General features: G+C 38.1%; 1 protein-coding gene across 1 annotated transcript in view; it reads left to right on the top strand.

The window, feature by feature from the left end:
* Positions 1 to 20,734, top strand: part of LOC140877106 (callose synthase 10) — a 60,455-nt gene that overhangs the window by 17,057 nt on the left and 22,664 nt on the right. Inside the window, exons 24-39 of the mRNA XM_073280631.1 lie at positions 1,364 to 1,461; positions 1,574 to 1,655; positions 1,766 to 1,926; positions 2,013 to 2,133; positions 3,533 to 3,630; positions 3,702 to 3,792; positions 3,874 to 4,034; positions 4,124 to 4,233; positions 4,383 to 4,514; positions 4,637 to 4,705; positions 4,776 to 4,947; positions 16,270 to 16,387; positions 17,016 to 17,135; positions 18,587 to 18,702; positions 18,799 to 18,882; positions 19,120 to 19,232. Coding sequence (XP_073136732.1) covers positions 1,364 to 1,461; positions 1,574 to 1,655; positions 1,766 to 1,926; positions 2,013 to 2,133; positions 3,533 to 3,630; positions 3,702 to 3,792; positions 3,874 to 4,034; positions 4,124 to 4,233; positions 4,383 to 4,514; positions 4,637 to 4,705; positions 4,776 to 4,947; positions 16,270 to 16,387; positions 17,016 to 17,135; positions 18,587 to 18,702; positions 18,799 to 18,882; positions 19,120 to 19,232 — 1,846 coding nt within the window. The remainder of the gene's footprint in view (positions 1 to 1,363; positions 1,462 to 1,573; positions 1,656 to 1,765; positions 1,927 to 2,012; positions 2,134 to 3,532; positions 3,631 to 3,701; positions 3,793 to 3,873; positions 4,035 to 4,123; positions 4,234 to 4,382; positions 4,515 to 4,636; positions 4,706 to 4,775; positions 4,948 to 16,269; positions 16,388 to 17,015; positions 17,136 to 18,586; positions 18,703 to 18,798; positions 18,883 to 19,119; positions 19,233 to 20,734) is intronic.

Below are 20,734 nucleotides of genomic sequence, written 5' to 3' on the forward strand. Positions count from 1 at the left end.
CAGTGTCTTCTTTCTCCACAATTTTCTGCATTTGATAGCTGCTCTGAGAAGTTCCTGTATCGCAGTTCTATAACAATATATATTTTTTTCAATTTCTCTATGTATTGAGAGAAATATTTGTTCCTTGGACCCATCAGTTTTTCTATTATTGGAATTTTAGTGAAACTGATATATTTGTATAATAAATTATAAACTGAACTTCAAGCGTCTTTAATAAAGTAAAGCATGTTTCATGTGTAAGAAATACTCCAATGTATTTTTTTCATTCTAGTTTGTCTAATTTGCCATAATTTGTGAGTGAGAGAATATGGCTTTACAGAAAGTCGGATATTCTTTCCTATACGAAACAGGTACTTTCACTTATGTGGTTTTCTAAATATATCCATGTTTTTCTTTTGTCTCCGAAGATTCTTTCTTTAGTCCTACTTTCTAGGGAAAGTTTCCTGCTTCAGTACCTTGACAGGGACAATATTCTGCTCATTCCTTCATACATTTTTTTCTCAATATATTCTTTTGAGGATCTTACTTTTGATAAAAGATATTTCTGGTCTTGTAAAGACTTTGTAATCACACTACAGTATATTCCATATGAATTTCAGACTCTGCCAATTGTGATACTTGGGGATGTGGATTGAGGTTTTGATTTTTGAGATCCTGGTTTAATTTCAGTCTTCACGGAAGGGCTCTAAAGTTCCGTTTTTCAATAATACTCGGCATGACAAGTTTTACATGGTTTTCTATTAGTCACGCTTTTCGAGATGACTGTATATTTTTTTGTTGCTTTCATAATTATTGAATTTTATCTCTTGTTTTTTTTCGTGCTACATATATGGCTTGGTATTTTTTAGGGTTATCTGAAATACCTCTGTACTTTTGCATAAGTGGAATTAGTTGATCATGCACTCTGTATTATGCTCTCTCTCTCTCTCTATATATATATATATAGAGGAATTTTCAGCTGCCCAACAATGTTTTCCCACTTGGTCCGCGACCTGGGTTTTAGTGATGCAAAAAAAAAAAAAAAAACAAAAACCACTAAAACCCACTACCGGGTTTTAGTGGTCGCAGACCAAGTGGGAAAACATGGTTGGGCAGCTGAGCATTCCTCTATATATATATATATATATATGTATGTGTGTGTATGTATGTGTGTATGTATACTGTTAGCAGAAGTATGTTGTGTTACCAATTTATTTGTGCATGTGAGTTTTTGCATCGGTGTTACTACTGCATGAATGGTGACATGCTCATAACTTTGTTAGCTATTTACATTTCCTTTGTTTTTGTGTAAGATTATACTTTGTTGTTCTGTATGAGTTAAATTTTATGCTGCTTCATTGTTGAATGCTGATATGCTTCCCAGGTTTCTCATGATAATAACAAGACCTTTGCAGCTATATTTTCCCCATTCTGGAATGAAATTATTAAGAGCTTGCGTGAAGAAGATTACTTGAGTAACAGGTAAATGGTACATGCACACTTTGTTGTTATATTATTTGCTTCCTGTTATATCTCGCTGAACTTCTTTGCTGCTTAAGCTTTACTCCTTTAACTCTCTGTTGCATTATTTCAGGGAGATGGATTTACTTTCTATGCCGAGCAACACCGGAAGTCTGAAATTAGTTCAATGGCCACTTTTTCTCCTTAGTAGTAAGGTGCTGCCTTTTAACATAGATTCTCTCTCTTAACTGGCATCATCGATATAAGATTTTGGTTGTCAAATTGTCAATATATTGAAGTCACACTGGAACGATATCTCTTTCAGATATTATTGGCTATTGATTTAGCTCTGGATTGCAAAGATACACAAGCGGATCTTTGGAACAGAGTATGCAAGGATGAATACATGGCTTACGCTGTCCAAGAGTGTTATTTCAGTATTGAAAAAATTTTGCACTCGTTGGTTGATGGAGAGGGAAGACTTTGGTAGGACATATTTTTTCCATGATGGGACTACAAATTTATTGTTATCTTCTTTTTAACTATTCCCTGAAAGTTTCGCTCTATGCCAGGGTTGAAAGGATATTTCGTGAGATTAACAGCAGTATATCAGAAGGTTCTCTTGTCATAACTTTGGTTCTTCAAAAGCTTCCAGTGGTGCTCTCAAGGTTTACCGCGTTGACTGGGCTACTGGTAATTTATTTTTCCCTGTTGTAAAAAACGTTAATTTATTTACTACCGGAACTGAGATTTTGATTCCAAGGAATTGATGAGATTGCTTCCTCTTTCAGATGTGAACTGTTCTGGCGTAGGTGTATTTTGTATGAACATCTGAACTATGCCCAGCTTTCTACTCATATTTTGAAACTAAAAGAATATTGTAGAAACCAATAAAGTAAATGAGGAGTGGGAAGAAAAAGAGATGAATATCAGATCTGTCTTGCACTATATTTCATTTACAAATGTTTTACTACTTGCTGTGGAAAAAAATCAAGGTTCTAAAATTTGCTAGGCTCTAGTCGGGCGTCAGACCAGCGCGTAGGCGGGTACTAGGCACCGTTAGGTGGATTCCACGGTATCAACATAATAAATCAGATACTATAACACCAACACAATGAAATCAAATTTAAAATGAGTTCAAAATTACACAAGTAAAAGAATATCACAAATTTACTCTACTTCTTTCTCTCCATAGTTTTCAACAACTTGTCCATCATACACAAACTCAATATCATCATTGTGATCCTCCTCTTCTTCTTCGGATGCAAAATCATCCTCGTGAAGTTCTCTGACTCTAGAGCCGTGGAGCAATTTTCATCTCTTTCTCTTCTGTAATCACCTTCCTCTGTTTTCTTCTCTTCTCTTTGGAAATGACATTGAGAGGGCTTGGGTGGAACGGTGGATAAAAGTTTTCTTCATTTTTTTGTTTGGCCTTTTAGTTTAAAAACCCAAAAGAAAAAAAAAAATTCCTGAAAGCCCTAGACGCTTGAGCAGTTCCACAGCGCCGAGACGCATATTTGGATTAGCCGGCGTCCAGGGCCTCCCTCCTAGGCTGGTCGACTAGCACTTTTTCGGTGCCGTTGGCCGGCACCTAGGCCGAATTTTAGAACATTGAAAAAAATATTCGTCGTGGACATTTGTTTGGTACTTTGTTCCAAGAATTTCTATCATTACTTTTCATCAACTACCTTCATCCACACAATGTGGCATTAGAACATTACTTTCTGATAATTTTCTGCTGCTGTAAGTGAACACCTTGAAATGGCTCAAGACGTGTCTTATAATTTTTCAAAACTTAATGATATATCCAATATATGTTACTTAGGTTCATCATTTCCTTTTTGTTTTTGCTCTTTTTAGTTCTTTTGGCTCATCAAGTTCATTTTTATGTGAATTTGTCTGACATGTACATTTCCAGTTATCCGGTGCATGTCTCCCTGACTTTGATCTATTATTCAAGAACATTATCTTGTTCTTAGATTCTCATTCATTGCAACTTGGTAATTTTGAAGACTATGGTATTTGTTATTAAGTTGATTATTATGTTTTTTTTCCTTTTCATTTCTAATTTCCTAATTTGTTTATTTTTCAGATGCGCAATGAAACTCCTGAACTTGCAAAAGGTGCTGCCAAGGCAATGTATGATTTATATGACATTGTTACCCATGAGCTGCTGTCTGATGATTTGAGGTAATTTGTGGTTTCCTTTTGTTATTGATAAGTTTTTGTGTAAATTTTTTAATTCCATTCATTTTCCATAGGGAGCAGCTCGATACGTGGAATATATTGTTGAGGGCTAGAAACGAGGGCCGGCTATTTTCTAGGATAGAATGGCCGAAGGATCCTAACATTGTAAGTTTTCAAAGTTCTCGTTGCACTTCTTGTTGATTTTTATAAAGTTAGGTTGTATTTAATGGTGTTTTTCGGGAACAGAAGGAGCAGGTGAAAAGGTTGCATCTACTTCTGACTGTGAAGGATTCTGCAGCTAATATACCCAAGAACCTTGAAGCACAAAGAAGGTTGGAGTTCTTTACAAATTCGCTATTTATGAACATGCCACAAGCTAAGCCTGTCTCTGAAATGATGCCATTCTGGTAATTTACTATACTATTTAGAAATATTTTAACATTTGGCCAGTGATTTGTTCTGATTTTTTCCCCTGATTTGTATTGGCTTCGGATAGTGTCTTCACGCCGTATTACAGTGAAACGGTGCTTTACAGTAACTCTGAGCTAAAGGTTGAAAACGAAGATGGAATATCAACTCTTTTCTATCTCCAAAAGATATTCCCAGGTATTTCTTCTCGCATGTTTTGGATTCCAATTAAAAAGGTGGTTGTTTTCTCTATCTGTGCTTTTATGATTTATAGTATTTTATTTTTCTCCTTTGCCTTTCCAGGTTTAAGTTTTCTATTCATCTCCAACTTTTGTTGTCTTTTTTAGATGAATGGGAGAACTTTTTGGAACGTCTTGGCCAAAATGACAGTGGTGATGCTGACCTACAAGAAAGTTCTGCTAGCTCATTGGAACTTCGGTTTTGGGCATCTTACAGGGGACAAACTTTAGCTAGGACAGGTTTAAGCAAATTCATATATCACACTTGAATATTATTTGGGCTACTTTTCTGGAGTACAGCTACTTAAGTGGACTTTTGATATTTTCTTCAATTCTATGAGTTCCACTTCTGTTTAATGCAGTGCGTGGTATGATGTATTATAGAAGGGCTCTGATGCTGCAGAGCTTCTTGGAAAGGAGATCTGTTGGAGGTTAGTTATTCCAGCATGGTTTGTATTGAATAATTTTCTAGTGCTTACTGATTAGCTTCCTCTGGTGCAGATGACATATCTACTCAGTCAAGTTCTTATGTGACTCAAGGCTTTGAGTTGTCACATGAAGCGCGTGCTCAAGCTGATATAAAATTCACATATGTCGTTTCATGCCAAATTTATGGGCAACAAAAGCAGCGGAAAGCCCCTGAGGCAACTGATATTGCGCTGCTTCTACAGAGGTAAGCTTCTTGAAGTTAGTTTCAATCGATGTGCACACATGTTTCATATCATTTGCATCCTTTGTAAAAATTTTTTGTTGAAATTTTCTTCCGTTCACATATGTCTTGTACTTTCCTTTTTTTTTTTAATAAGAAACAATATTGTACTTTCCTTCTGTTTTTGTCTTCCTCATAAAAAGGGTGTCAAATCATTCAGAAATGGCTGAATACCTATGTTGCATGGATACGAGTACGGGTATCGGATACGATACGGGTACGGCAATAAGGAAAATTTTGAAAATATAGGATACAATACGGCTAGGATACGGCTATGATTAAAAAAATATAATATTATATATATATATATATGGGTGACTTAAAGATTGATGGGTTCTCATCCATCAAGTGAATAAATTGGCAGAAACTGGAGAGTGGAGGGCTGTGTGCGGTGTGCGATGAGCGACGTCCGGCAACGGCCGGCGAGCGGAAAACTTCAAGCAGTTGGTTGGTGATGATAGACGACGAGAAGCAGAAAGTGGGAAAGAGGAACGAACGAAGAGAGAATAGAAGATTTAGGGGTTTTTTAAGCCCAATTGATATTAATATATTAATTAAAAAGTCCTTATAAATTTCTTATTTTTCAATTGCACCTTTAAAATTTTAATTTTTTTTGCTATTTGACCCGGGCCGTACCCGGAAAACGTACCCGGGTCGTACCCAACCCGTACCCACCTGGTCAAACCTGAAAAAAGTCAACGACACGGTTTTTGCCGTATCCGACACGCGTGTCGTACCCGTACCCGATACTCCAATTTTTTTTTTTTCCAAAGTACCCATGCTACATAGCTGAATACCCTAGGTTAATCTCTTGTGCAGGATTTTCTAAGCTTTGATTTTGGGATGCTATTGTCTTTCATTTCCTCCAAGTTTTGTAAACCTGAGTACAATTTTTGGGTTCAGCTTTATGCTTACTTTTCCTAGGTGTAGAAAGGCGCAAAAAAAGAAAAGAAACATAAAGAAGTAAATCCATCACATAGAAATGAGACGTATATTTCTGAAATAATGATCATTTTTTTTTATTTTACATAGCACTTGGTCTACTAGTTTAACGGAATAATCAGACTTAATTCTAGGCACACTCCCATAAATTTAAGTACTAGACACTAGTTATCTTTAATTAGCTTATGCACTTAGTAAGCAAATATTCACACATTATCTCTACAGAAACACAATATTTCCTTCTAAAGAATAAAATAAAGGAGAAAATAATCTCTGGTATATTTTATTAATGAAACAAGACACTCAATTTATAAGTTTTTTTGATAAGAAACTTTATATATTATATCATAGGATAAAAATTTACAAGAGGTATGCGGACAAGATATCCGCTAATTACAAAAGAACCTAACAACTCTCTATTATATCAACAAAAAACAAATGACCAATCCCTTAATAAATCAGAAATCGCTAAGTTCTGAAAATCTTTAATCGCTCTACTCCACATAGCTATCCGTATCTTAATCTTTTCCCAGCACTCTTCCGCCGTTTGTTTCATATCCTCAAAGATTCTTCCATTTTTCTCCAACCACACTGACCAACAAATACCATGAACCACCAAGGACCAAAATTTTCTCCCTCTCTTACCCAAAAGAAAAGCAAGATTAGTAGCGTATAGCTCCTGTGTAGATCGATGTGTCACCCACATTAACCTCAATTCCGTCAAAGCTCTTGACCACAATCCATACGTGAAAGAACAATGTATAAGCATGTGATCCTGAGTTTCCCCCTCTCTCCGACATAATACACACCAATTCGGGTTCAAAGCACATGAAGGCCATCTTTTTTGCATCAACTCCGAAGTCGGCAACTTACCCAAAACTGCTGTCCAAGAAAAAAATTGAATTTTTGAGGGAATTGTTGGTTCCCAAATAACATCAAAGAAAGAAAACAAAGGATAATCAGTAACAGGAAAGAAAGACTCCAAAAAGGATTTGACCGAGAAAGTCGGCAACTTACCCAAAACTGCTGTCCAAGAAAAAATTTGAATTTTCGAGGGAATTGTTGGTTCCCAAATAACATCGAAGAAAGAAAACAAAAAATAATCAGTAACAGGAAAGAAAGACTCCAAAAAGGATTTGACCGAGAAAGTGCCAGAAGGATCCCCAACCCACACTCTCAAGTTCCTCAATTTATAATTTTTTTTTGATAAGAAACAAATATATTATTAAAGGTAATAATGATTACAAGGGAAAGTGGACCAGTGATCCACTAAATTATCTAGGAAAGTTAAAGTATAATGCTACTTGAAAGCTAAACTCCAATCCCTATACAATTCTGACACTGAAAACGAGTTGAAATGAGGTGAATTTTGTAACCAAGATGCTACTCTCAACTTGATCTTATCCCAAGTCTCTCCACTCGAAACCTCTGCATCTTCAAAATCCTCCTATTTCTCTCGAGCCATACGCTCCAGCTAATGCAATCGGTTAATGCTGTCCAGAGAATTTTCCCCCTTTTGCCCAGGTAAGTCCCCAAATCTGCTGCGTACAATTCCTTCGTATTCTTTGGTGTCACCCACGACAATCCAAAATCATTCAAAGCTTACGATAATGTGGATTTCCGTTTTTTGGATTTTGTGCTCATGAAAAAGGGGTTCGGAGACAGGTGGAGGAGTTGATTATGTTCAATAATTTACAATAAATAGAAGATATTGAGATATTTTCTACATTCCCCCTCAAGCTTGGTTGTAGATATTGATTAAACCAAGCTTGCCTACAAGAAACTCATGAGTTTGTTCAGATAGTCCTTTTGTGAGGATATCAGCCAATTGGTGAGACGTGGGAATATATTCAATGTTGATGCTGCCTTCATCCACCTTTTCTCTAATGAAATGACGGTCCACCTCGACATGTTTAGTCCTATCATGCTGAACAGGATTGTGAGCTATGTTGATAGCTGACTTATTATCACAATAGAGAACCATAGGGTCTTCAAAATTGATTTTTAACTCTTTCATCACTCGTCTTATCCAAATGAGTTCACATACTTCATGAGCCATGACCCTGTATTCTGCTTCGGCACTACTTGCAACCACTGATTGTTTTTTGCTACGCCATGTTACCAGATTTCCCCATACTACAGTACAGTACCCAGAGGTCGATTTTTTATCATTGATCAACCCTGCACCAGTCTACACACTCACACCCTCGATCGTTTGTCTTGGCAAGAAATAAGCCTTTACCCGGAGTTTGTTTCAGGTATCTCAAGATTTTGTAGACTGCATTGAGGTGACCTTGACATGGTGAGTGCATGTATTGGCTGACCAAGCTTACTGCAAATGCAATATCCGGTCGTGTATGTGACATGTAGATGAGTTTTCCAACAAGGCGCTGATAACTGTCTTTATCAATTGGTTTCCCTTCAAAAATTTTTTTCCTTATTGCCGAGTTCGATAGGTGTGCTGCTTGGCTTGCATCCCAACAATCCAGTTTCTTTCAACTGGTCTAAAGTGTGTTTCCTTTGAGAGACTGACATACCTTTTTTGTTTCTAGCAATCTCCATTCCCAGAAAGTACCTCAAAGGTCCAATGTCCTTTACTTCAAATTCTCGTGCCATCCTTTGCTTTATTTCCGCCAATTCTTTGGTGTCGTCCCTAGTGATAATGATATCATCAACGTACACGATAAGAATGACGATTTTTGCCTCGTCAGAGTGTTTGGCAAACAATGTATGATCAGCTTGTCCCTGAGTATATCCTAGGTTTTTTTTTACCTTGGAAAAACGATCAAACCAAGCACGAGGAGACTGCTTCAGCCCATAGAGAGATTTTTTTTTTTTTGATAGGAAACATATGTATTATATATAAATGAAAATGATAGATTACAAAAAGTGGACCAGCGATCCACGCTAGCTAGCTATATTCAAAGCCAAAAAGGGCCTCTAACAATCTAAATCAAAGCCAATTTCCAATCCCTATACAAGTCTAACATAGACAAAGATTTAAAGTTAGAACCCTTGAGAGCCCACGTGGCAACTCTCAGTTTGATTTTATCCCAAGTTTCCTTCTCTGATTCTTCATTATCTTCATAAACTCTTCCGTTCCTCTCCAACCATATCGACCAACACACGCAATGAACCACTACTAGCCAAAGAACTCTCCCTTTTTCACCTAGCAAACCTCCTAGATCAGTGGCAAAAAGATCTTTCGTTGTTTTCGGGATTACCCAAGATAATCCCAATTCCTTGAGGACCAGGTTCCACAAGTTCCCTGAATACGGGCAATGAATAATCATGTGATCTTGAGTTTCTCCTCCCTGCTTGCATAGCACACACCTGTTTGGGCTAAGGGACATGTTTGGGAGCCTCTTTTGAATCAAGTCGCAGGTAGGCAATCTTTCCAACGCAGCTGTCCATGAGAAAACCTGAACCTTTGTCGGAATGGTGGCTTTCCAGATTGGGTAGAAAAGAGGGAAGCTTGGGAAACGCTCCTCTGGAAAGAAAGACTCGAAGAAGGACTTTACCGAAAAGACTCCGGAACTGTCCCAAACCCATTTCCTCACATCCTCCGCTCCCTCTACTAAGTTCACCCCCCTCAAAACTTCCAGCAGGTAACCTAGCTGGCTCAATTCAGCATCCCTCAAATCGCGTCTAAGATGCAAGTACCAGGTCAAAGAGTTAGAGGAAAAAGACGAGTCTCGACAGACGAAAAAAGAAATCTGCCTATTGTGCTCCCTAGATATCTGAAAGAGATTAGGAAAGAGGTCCTTAAAACTAGAATTCCCCACCCAGCAATCTTCCCAGAATCGAAATCTATCTCCCCCTAGAACCACTGCCCTCACAGAGTGACTGAAAGCCATATACGTCCTTGATATGAATTTCCACGGACTTCTAAACGTGTTATGTCTAGCCAATCCCGCATCCCATCCATTCTCTTGAACTCCGTATTTGCTCGCTATGATTTTCTTCCAAAAAGTGTCCCCCTCCGACGAAAATCTCCACCACCATTTACCCAACAGAGCCTTGTTCCGAAGGCATAGGTTACCTATTCCCAATCCTCCTCTATCTTTAGGTCTACAAACTTTGTCCCAGCCTACCAGGTGGCAATGAGCCTCCCCATCCGGTCCATCCCACAAGAAGTTCCGCATAAGTTTCTCCATATCCTCTGCAACTCCTCTTGGGATCCGAAACAACGACAAGTAGTACACGGGGAGGGCACTCATTACTGCCGAGATTAGCGTTAGTCTGCCACCTCTCGAAAGGAAAGCTTTCTTCCATCCAGCTAGCCTTTTGGACATCTTAAAGGTTACTGGCTCCCAGAATGAGACCCTTAAGGGGTTCCCTCCCAATGGCACTCCTAGTATTGAATGGGCCATGCTTCCACCCCACAGCCGATCTCCCTAGCCAACCCTTCCTCCACTTCTTTATCACAATTACAGCTCAAGAGTGCACTTTTGTCCTTATTGATTTTCAAACCGAACATATCACAAAAAACAATCAGAATATCCATCAACAGCCTCACGTGATCCTCATTAAGCGCAAAAAACAAAGCGTCATCGGCAAATTGAATGTGAGAGACCTCAACTCTATCCCTCCCTATCTCCCAACCTCTAAAGATGTTTAACGCCTTTGCCTTGTCAATCAAGCGTCCCAAAACATCCGCCACCAAGTTAAATAAGAACGGGGACAGCGGGTCTACCTGTCGTAACCCTTTCTCCCCCTTAAAAGTACCAGTCGGTCTCCCGTTGACAATAACCGAAAACTTAACATTGTTGAGGCATCCATTAATCCATTTCCTCCATCTATTCCCAAATCCTTTCTTAAGGAGAACAAAATCCAGAAATCTCCAATTAACGTTGTCATATGCCTTCTCAAAGTCAGCCTTGAAAACCCAGCCTTTTTTCTTTTTCATTCTGAATTCCTCCACTGTCTCATTCGCTATCAAACAGCAATCCAAGATTTGACGGCCTTCAATGAAGGCACTCTGTGAATGTGCAATTATGATCTCAAGCACCTTCTTAAGACGCGAAGCTAACACCTTAGCGATTATCTTGTAAAGACTAGTGACTAGGCTAATCGGTCTAAAGTCCCTAATGCGTAGTGACTCTTTCTTTTTTGGTACCAAACAAATGTATGTCTCATTCGTTACTCCATTCACAACACCTCCCTCATAGAATTCCTTAAACACTCTCTTTAAGTCCTCTTTAATCGTTTGCCAACACTCCTTATAATCTTCCATTGAGAAACCATCCGGTCCCGGAGCTTTTGATCCTTCACAATCAAACACTGCTTTTTTAATTTCCTCCTCGGTAAAAGGTAGCTCGAGCTGCTCCATAGAATCTCCATCAATTGCGCTCCATTCTACCCCTTCAATACCCCACCCCCCTCTCTCTGGTTCGCTATAGAGTTTTGTGAAAAACTCTATAATTGCTGATCTGATAATTTCTTTATTGGAGCTCACAGTTCCGTCTTCCAATTCCAACCTCTCTATACTTGTCCTGCTTCTCCTTTGGCTAAGTAACGAATGGAAAAACTTTGAGTTGCAGTCCCCTTCCTTTAACCATTTGACTTTTGCCTTCTGGGCTTCCATTTGCAATTTCCTACATGTTAACTCCTCTAACTCAGCTTTGACAGCTCTTCTTTCCTCCGCCACATTATCCGATCCCGTACCTTCCCATTCTTGAGTATCCAGCATTTGAATCTTGTTTTCCAGCTCATATCTCCTCATGTCTAGGTTTCCAAAAGTTTGTACATTCCACCTCTTAATCTCCGATTTCGTTCCCTTCAGTTTGCTCATAAATTTGTAGCCTTCCCAGCCTTGAGGACTCTGACTCGACCACCAGTTGGTGAATTCCTCCTTGAAGGTCTTGTGCTTAAGCCAAATATTTTCAAATCTGAAGGGTGTAGGCCCCCACTCTTCCTTCGATGTATTCAGGATCAAAGGAAAGTGATCGGAAGTAATTCTCGGTAGCACTGATTGCCTACCGCACCCAAACACCTCTTTCCATCCCCCCGATAGCAAGAATCTATCCAGCCTACACCAAATGGGTGAAGCCCTCATATTCGACCAAGTGAATTTTGCGTTCAACAAGGGAGGATCATACAGTTCTAGCTCGTTAATCAAAGCGTCAAAGGCTCTCATGCTACTGGTTAAAGTGCTGCTGTTCATTTTCTCGCTCAATGTTCTGACCACATTGAAATCTCCACCTACACACCATAACGGGCCACAAATCTCCTTCAAACCTGCTAATTCATCCCAAAAAATCTGTCGAGCTCTTGGTCCGCATGGCCCGTAGACTGCCGAAAACCACCACGTTGAGTTGGTATCCTTTACTATTTCAATAGATACAGAAAATTCCCCAATCAAATTATCCTTCACTATCACCGTCCGGGGATCCCACGTCACCAAAATGCCTCCAGATCTGCCCAACGCCGGTAATTCCACCCATTCTATAAATCTTGATTTCCAGAGGCTTGCTAAGTACCTCCTGTCCACCCGCTGTCTTTTAGTTTCCAAAAGGACCACTATATCCGGTTTCTCTCTACGTAGTATTGTTCTGATCAGCCCTCTCCTACTGCTCGAGCCTCCCCCTCTAATGTTCCATGAGAAAATCCGCATAAAACAACTGTATCGCCCTAAGTAGACCACACCTTGGGACTCTTTAATTTAAGACCACAGCCTCTGGAATTCCAAAGCTGACTCTTCGCACCTCCATTTTATCGAGACAATCTTTGATTAATTCCTCCTTGACAGCCGCCGAAACCCCAGCCTCCTCCTTTCTTGCTCGCTCCTCCGACATTAATGGCTTATCATTCACCCTTGGGCTTGGTTCTACCCCCTCTGCACCTACCCCCCTCCCAACAGAAAACAAAAGATTTGAAGGGTTAAAAGGCTGGGATTGACTGGAATCGCCAACGGATCCGACTTGGGTTCATAATCGCTCACGTGTCCCTGTGAAGGAATAGAGTACGAACCTGTGTCTGTTGCGAAGATGCCCCTCATGTCCTCGAGACATGAGCTTGACGGGGAATTGACAAGGGAGTCGCCTACTACTGAACTATCGGTGAACGAATCAGAATCCTTCGAAGACAAATCGCCCCCTGTTTCTTGAAGAATCTCATCCTCGATAATCCCCAAGCAGTCACTTGTATGACCTTGTAAACCAATTCCTAACGGGTCTGTGTACCAATTCCCTTCACTGTTCCCAGCGTTTCCTGCAGCTCTTTCTTGTCTTCTTGAGTACACAAACTTAAAATGTGGAGATGAAGGACTCTCCAACCCTTTGCCCTTCTCTTTAGAATTTGTCTCTGTCGTAGCCTCTTCAAACGCCCTCAAGCAGCCCATAGAGAGATTTATTGAGCTTGCACACAGTCTTACCTCCTAAATGTTTTTCAAATCAAGGAGGTTGACACATATAAACTTCTTCTTGAAGTTCTCCATTGAGGAATACATTTTTTATATCGAGCTGATGAAATGGCCAATCGAGGTTTACTGCCAACGACAGCAGAATTCTGACAGTGTTCAGTTTGGCAACTGGGGCAAAAGTTTCAGTGTAGTCAATCCCATAGGTTTGAGTAAAACCTTTTGCCACTAGACGTGCTTTATGCCTTTCAATGGAGCCATCAACCTTGTATTTGATTGTAAACGCCCATTTGCAATCAACAGTACTCTTCCATTGTGGTAATTCAACCAGATTCCAGGTGTTATTTTGTTTCAGGGCCGCATTTCTTCAAGAACAACAACTTACCATTCAGGAATGGCCAATGCGTCCATGATAGACCTGGGAATCAATTCACTAGATATTTTTGTGGTAAAAGCATGAAATGTGGGAGACAATTTAGAGTAGGAGACAAATTGGGAAATGGGATGTTTGGTACAAGATCGAGTATCCTTTTTCTTACTGCTATTGGTATGTTAAGATCAAGAAATGTACCTGACTTGTTTGAGGATGCTACCATCGAGTCATCCTCTTGGCTTTGACTAGGCTTCACAATCTCTTGATTAACTTTAGGATCTTTAGACAATATCCCACTGTCGTTGAACTTCCTTTGTCTCCAACATTGTTGGATTACTAGTTTCATTGATTTTCGGGCTGACTTGAGCAGGATTGGAAACACCTTGACTTGGTTGACTGGGAACAGAAACATTGACCGGAGTAGGATTGGAAACATTTGTGGCATCCAAACTAACACCAAGTATAGGTAGGGTATCCCAAGAGTGACGAGCTTCATCCTTTTCCCCCCTTGAAGCGAAAAATAAGAGGTGTCCTCAAAAAAAGAAACATCACAACTCACATATGTTTTTTTCGTGTATGGACAGTAACAACGATAACCCTTTTGAGTAGGCGAATACCTCACAAAGACTTTTTCTTAGCTCGAGGATCAAATTTGCCACGTTTATGAGCATGGATATGCACAAAGGCTGTGCCCCGTTTTCTTTAGCGCTGCCAATCGTCTCCCCCGAGGCAGATCCTGAAATTCACAAGAATTTGAAGAATACTCGGCACAATATTTCAAATCACGGGTTAACTTTCCCGTTTTTTCTTTGTTCCACATTATTTGGAAGGAATCTGTCCCAACGAAGATTCAAGTTTTTTCGTGGATTGCGGTTCTTGGTAAGTTTTCAAGTTTCAACTTCGTAGATGATGCAAAAGCGATGGCCCACGTGTGCTCTGTGCTTAAATTGGTGTGTGTTGTGTCGGAAAGAGAGGGAGACGCAGGACCATATGTTGATTCATTGTACCTTCATGAGTGGTTTGTGGACTAGAGCTTTGGATGAATTGAGACTGGTGTGTGATGCCGAGATCAACGCAAGATGTGTTTGCCACGGGTCTTGGAAATCTTCTTGGCAAGAGGGGCATAATTTTTTGGAGGGTGGTGGTTCATGTCATATGTTGGTCGGTGAGTTAGAGAGAAAGAAATTTTTTTTTTATAACAATGAAGTGTCGAGCAAAGAATGCTGGGAAAAGATCGAAGTCAGAACATGTACTTGGATTGGGTCTCATATAGAGTTTGAGAATGTCGCAATCTCATATTTATTGAGAGATTGCTGATATGATCAGGGTCTTGTTTAGCCTTTTGTCGTCATCGGACCACTAGTCCGCTTATTGTAATTAATAGCCTTTACGTATATAAATAAAGTATCCTTTCTTATAAAAAAAAAAAGGATAAATAAATAAAGTAGACGCATTAAGGACAACAGACGGTAAATAATTACTTTTTGTGGATTGGATTAATTTATGCAGTGGATCTAATGGCTCCTTACTGAAAGTTGGTACCCCCGAGGAAAATTCCATGCAGTTCTTTTTTCCTTTTGATAATCTCCACCACATGGCTTCTTTTTATAATTTTCCAGAATTTCTCCTTCCAAATTACCTAAACTTCCTTTGCATCAGTTGTTAGTTTACACGATTGAGCCCACTCCAAAATTTTTTAACCAATCGATCCGTGAATGGTTAATTGAGTTAGAGTAGTTTTGTAGCGTATGCAGATATGCTGCATGTCGATGATATTTAATCTCATCTGTTTTGCCCGTGGAATAATTCACAATTGCATCTGAAATCATGACTCTCTGTTGGAGATAGATTTTTAGATTTCTGTTTGGGCTATTCATCCCAAGGCCCAAATTGAAAGTTAAGGGTGTAAAAAGGCCCTGAGAGACAGTACTATCAATTTAATCTGTTAGGGCAGCTACTTTCAAAACTCTTAAGGACTGATCGCTGCATCTGCAACCTTTGTTTCACCACTTGGTGGTTTGCTATTCACGTCAGAGCTGTTAATTTCAGAGCTCTAAGGGACGATCATGCCTTGGTAATCAAACCCAGGCTCTGATACCGTGTAGATAGGCGGAGAAGAAGAAAAAGAAAAAAGAAAAAAGATGTAAATGCATCACATGGAAATGAGAAGTATATTTCTGAAATTATGTTAAGTTCTCTTTTTGATTTTACATAGCACTAGGTCTATTACTTTTTACAGAATAATTCAATAAAAAAATTTATACAAAATAATCAGACTTAATTCTACTAGACACTAATTATCCTTAATTAGCCTATGTGCTTAGGAAGCAAATATTCACAGAATATCTCTACACAAACACAGTAGCTGCATATCTGGCACATTGCATTTTGTTGCTGTCGTATCATTGGGCTGTTGCCTTGGTAACATTGACATTTGGGGGTTGTGAAAAAATATGACGTAGATTTGCAATATTCTTCGAGCTAGACGAAACATAATTAAATACATAACTGAAACGGAATGTCTATTTTAAATGCATGAATTTTTCTTATGTAACTTATCTTTTATAATTGATCGCAGACTGTCACTCGCTCACTGTCTTTGTTTTATCAGGAACGAGGCACTTCGTGTTGCCTTTATACATGTGGAGGAGGGTGTTGGAGCTGATGGAAAGCCGGCAAAGGAATATTATTCTAAGCTTGTCAAAGCTGATGCTAACGGGAAGGATCAGGTATTTGATTTAAGAACTCATACTCCGAAATATATATGTATCTTTCTTTGTCATGTGTCAAAGATTCATTATTTGAGAGATTTTGAGAGATTTTTGGAATTGCCACTCTTTCTTGGATTAATGTACTGAGTGATATCTTGGACGAGGCCTTAAGAATGTGCATGTATTCGAAAAGCTTAATGTGATAATTCTTAAGTGTTCTTGTGTGTGATGTGTTAAACCAGATCTAGAAAGTGTGACGTTCAAATCAAAGTTACATTCAGAATGGTGAGGAATAAATTGCTTGTTTCCTTTTCCATCTTATTTAAGCTTAGGAGATACGGGCAAGTAGTTTGCCGTCCCTATGTTTCCACACATTTCTATCTACATCAACGGAATTTGACGAATTCAATCATGTACTTGTGAACTCATTTGTGATCTGAACCTTTTGAACTACTATATCTTATTATGTTGGGCATGTTGATGAATTCAATGTACAGCTTTAATGTATTCTGTGTTGAATCTTGATTTAGAACCATTACCAGATAGCAATGCTTTCTATGCGATGACACCTGCATTGCTCGCATTACTGCTGGCTTGGTTTTAGCCTTGATTTATGTTATTGATTTCAACACTCATCAACGGACAGGAAATTTTTTCTATTAAACTTCCTGGGGATCCTAAGCTGGGAGAAGGTAAACCTGAGAATCAAAACCATGCAATAGTTTTCACACGTGGAGAAGCTGTACAAACAATTGACATGAACCAGGTAATATATTTATTTTCGTTTGAATATAGCAAGTTACCCTCTAGATGTTTAGTACAAGATATGCATGGTATTTGGATTTTTTTATTTTCTTGAATGGTAGCCAGTCGAAGAAACTTGATTTTGCTTTTGATAAATGGATGACTCAACAAGTAAAAGGTTGAGCTTTTGCATAGTTGGAGTTTCTATTAATTATTTTTTATTCTTGACTGTGGTGTGAAAAAAATGGTTTTGGTGGCTATATGGACTGAGTGACGACAATACAAAGTGTTCAATTAATTAGGAAAAGAAGCAGAAAATAAATCCCAACAAATCAGAAAATCAAATCTAATCTTTCCAATTTTTTGCAAAAAAACTTACACATGATGTTGGCCCAAATTTAAGTTTCAGTCTTAATTTGCTTATTTTTCTTCAATTTGAATTGTGTATGAAGACCTGTTGGTGATGTGTATGTACATGTGCTCGTGGACACATTTTGGTTGTGTATAATTCTATTATGTGTGGGTGTAAGTTTTCATGTCCTGAGACGTGTGTATGTGTGTACGATTGTGTGCAAAAAGCAATTTCAGTTTGTGTATTTTATCGACCCTTGTGATTTGTGTGCTTATCTATATGGTTCGTCAATATGGGTTTTAGGATGGTTATTGGTGCAACTTGCAAGTGGATGTTAGAAGCAGGTTGTGAACCGCTGTTGGGAGCGGTCTGTGTTGGCTGGTATTGTTTGGTGGTCTGGAGTGGCAATTTAGGGCTGATTTGGCTGGTATTGTAAATTGTTACAATATAGACTCTACATGTAGGAATCAATCCCACTGATTATGGAAACAAGAAAAGATTATCTTGTAAAAGTTTAAAATATTATATCAATCTCCTAAGGGTCCGTTTGAAGTTGGTGATAAGATAAATAATATAGAGATAAGTAATATATTGTAATAAAAAATAAATAAGAAATAATAGTTAATATAAGATTTGATTTATTTGATTAATTATAGTTTGTTTGATTTGATTGATTATATATTATATGAAAATAGTAAATTACTATTTTATCCTTTTAATAATTAATAAAAATATGAATAATATTATTTATAAAGAGTAATATAGTAATTTAAATTCAATGATTTGATTGATGTAAGATAAATAATTTATGATTTGATTGATGTGAGATAAATAATTGAAAGATGGATAAATAATATGACAAAAGAAACGTTAGACTAGATAAGATAATTTATAGGTTAATTAATAATGTATAACTTCAAACACACCCTAATTGTATTTTATCAGACATTTCACAAAGATGTAGACATGATAAATCTTATGGAGACTATCACTATACTCACTACTTGCTTAGTGTTATTTTCTTTTACTATGATTTTGTTAAGATATTACTTCAGTCTTCTTTGTTTTGTTGCAAGATTATTTTATGTTTCTTTTAAAATAATTTATTTAATGTCATTTAGGACAACTACCTTGAGGAGGCAATGAAAATGCGAAATCTCCTTGAGGAATTTCGGGGAAATCATGGTCTTCGGGCCCCGACAATTCTTGGTGTAAGAGAACATGTCTTTACTGGAAGGTTGAATAACTTTTACGGTCTTCTCTTTCATATACTGTTCAATTCATTTAGTGAGAAATCTTTGTGATCCACAATTTGTGTTTGAAATCAATGCAGTGTCTCTTCCTTGGCTTGGTTCATGTCCAACCAAGAGACTAGTTTCGTGACCTTGGGTCAGCGTGTTTTGGCTAAACCTTTGAAGTAAGTGTATATATTTTTAGTAGTTTAATTTAATGATGCATTCTAGTCTCACTTTTCGGGTGCATGCTTTGTGTTTCTTTTTCTTGGTTTCTCCTTATGCATGCAATTACATTTTGTTCCAAAGATGTACGTCTCTCGTATAATTCCTGTTATTTGATAATTTTTATCCTTATGCATGGTGAACCATTTAATCTACATGTTGGGAATTTATCTAATTTCCCATTTGAAATCATTCAGAGTCCGTATGCATTATGGACATCCAGATGTCTTCGACCGAATTTTTCATATTACTCGGGGTGGTATCAGTAAAGCGTCACGAGTCATTAATATCAGTGAAGATATTTACGCAGGTAATGTTAGCTGATTTTCATTATGGGCATGGTAACGTGCTTTCATTATCACATCTAAGTACATATGTTGAATTTTTGTTGTTCCTGATAATACCCCCCTACCCATGCATGTTAAATACTTTGTCCCGCATTGCATTCGAGGAGTGTAGTTAGCTCAGTTTTTTCTTCTCAATTTTCTCACTATAAACTGTATGTCTATTTCAACGTGCTTGGTTCGATCATGATGGATTGGATTTTTGACTATACTTATAGCTGCTTTATTGCCGTACATTAGTTCCATGAGATGATCTTCCAACTTCAATTCACTGAGTAGTCTTTTAAGCCAAATTTCCTTACAAATTCCTTGAGCTAGTGCACAATATTCTACTTCGGCACTAATGCGAGTCACAACTGATTGTTTCTTACTCCAAATTACAAGGTTTCCCCAAATAAAGGCACAATAACTAGAGGTAGAGTGTCTATCACTTTAGGAGCCCTGCCTAGTCAGTATCACTGTACGCCCTGACATTTCTTAGTGAAGCTTTTCTGAAGAGTAATCCTTTTATAAGAGTCCTTTTTAGGTATCTTAATACCGGATAAACAGCTTCCATGTGCTCTTTAGGTGGATTATTATTAATTGACTCATAATACTAACCACAAACCCGATATCTGGTCGTGCTGTGACAAGTAAATCAGTTTGCCAACTAATCGTTGATATCTTCCCTTGTCAACTGAAGGACAATCTTTTCTCACCCGTCTTTATACTTGTTTCCTTCAAAAGGTCTAGTACATACTTTCTTTGAGAAATTGATATTCCAAAAGCTGATCTGGCTACTTTCATTCCCAAAAAATATTTTAAATGTCTTAGATCCTTCTCAAATTCCTTTGAAAGTCTAATTTTAACAAGAGCCATTTCTTCCTCATTGTTTCGTGTAAGGACGATATTATCGACGTAAACAATGATCACAGTTATTTACCTTATTCTGAGTGTTTAACAACAGTAGTGTGGTTGGACTGACACTGGGTGTATCTTTCTCCTTTAAGAACAGAGATGGATTTGTAAAAACCAAGCTCGAGACAATTGCTTTTGACCATTTAGTGATTTCTATGGCATACACTTTGTTTTACATTGTTTTTGACTCAAATCCTTGTGGGATATCCATGTGGACTTCCTCCTCCAATTCCCCATTGAGAAATGCATTTTTCACATCAAGTTGATACACGACCAATCTAGGGTTGCTACAATTGATAAGATTACTCATATGGTGCTGAGTTTAGCAACAGAAGCAAATGCCTCTTCGTAGTCAATCACTCAATCCCATAAGAGACTGTATTTTTTGCTACAAGTCATACTTTGAACCGTTCAATACTTCCGTCGGCCATGTGTTTAATTGTGAAGATTCATTTGCATCTAACCATCATTTTTCCTTGTGGAAGCTGAGTGATATCCTAAGTGTTATTTTTTTTTCAAGTGCTTGTATTTAATCATGAGTAGCAGTTATCCAATTTGGTCTTGGAGAACT

The sequence above is a fragment of the Henckelia pumila genome, chromosome 2 (genome assembly GCF_033568475.1).
Source record: "Henckelia pumila isolate YLH828 chromosome 2, ASM3356847v2, whole genome shotgun sequence".
NCBI classification, from domain to species: Eukaryota; Viridiplantae; Streptophyta; class Magnoliopsida; order Lamiales; family Gesneriaceae; genus Henckelia; species Henckelia pumila.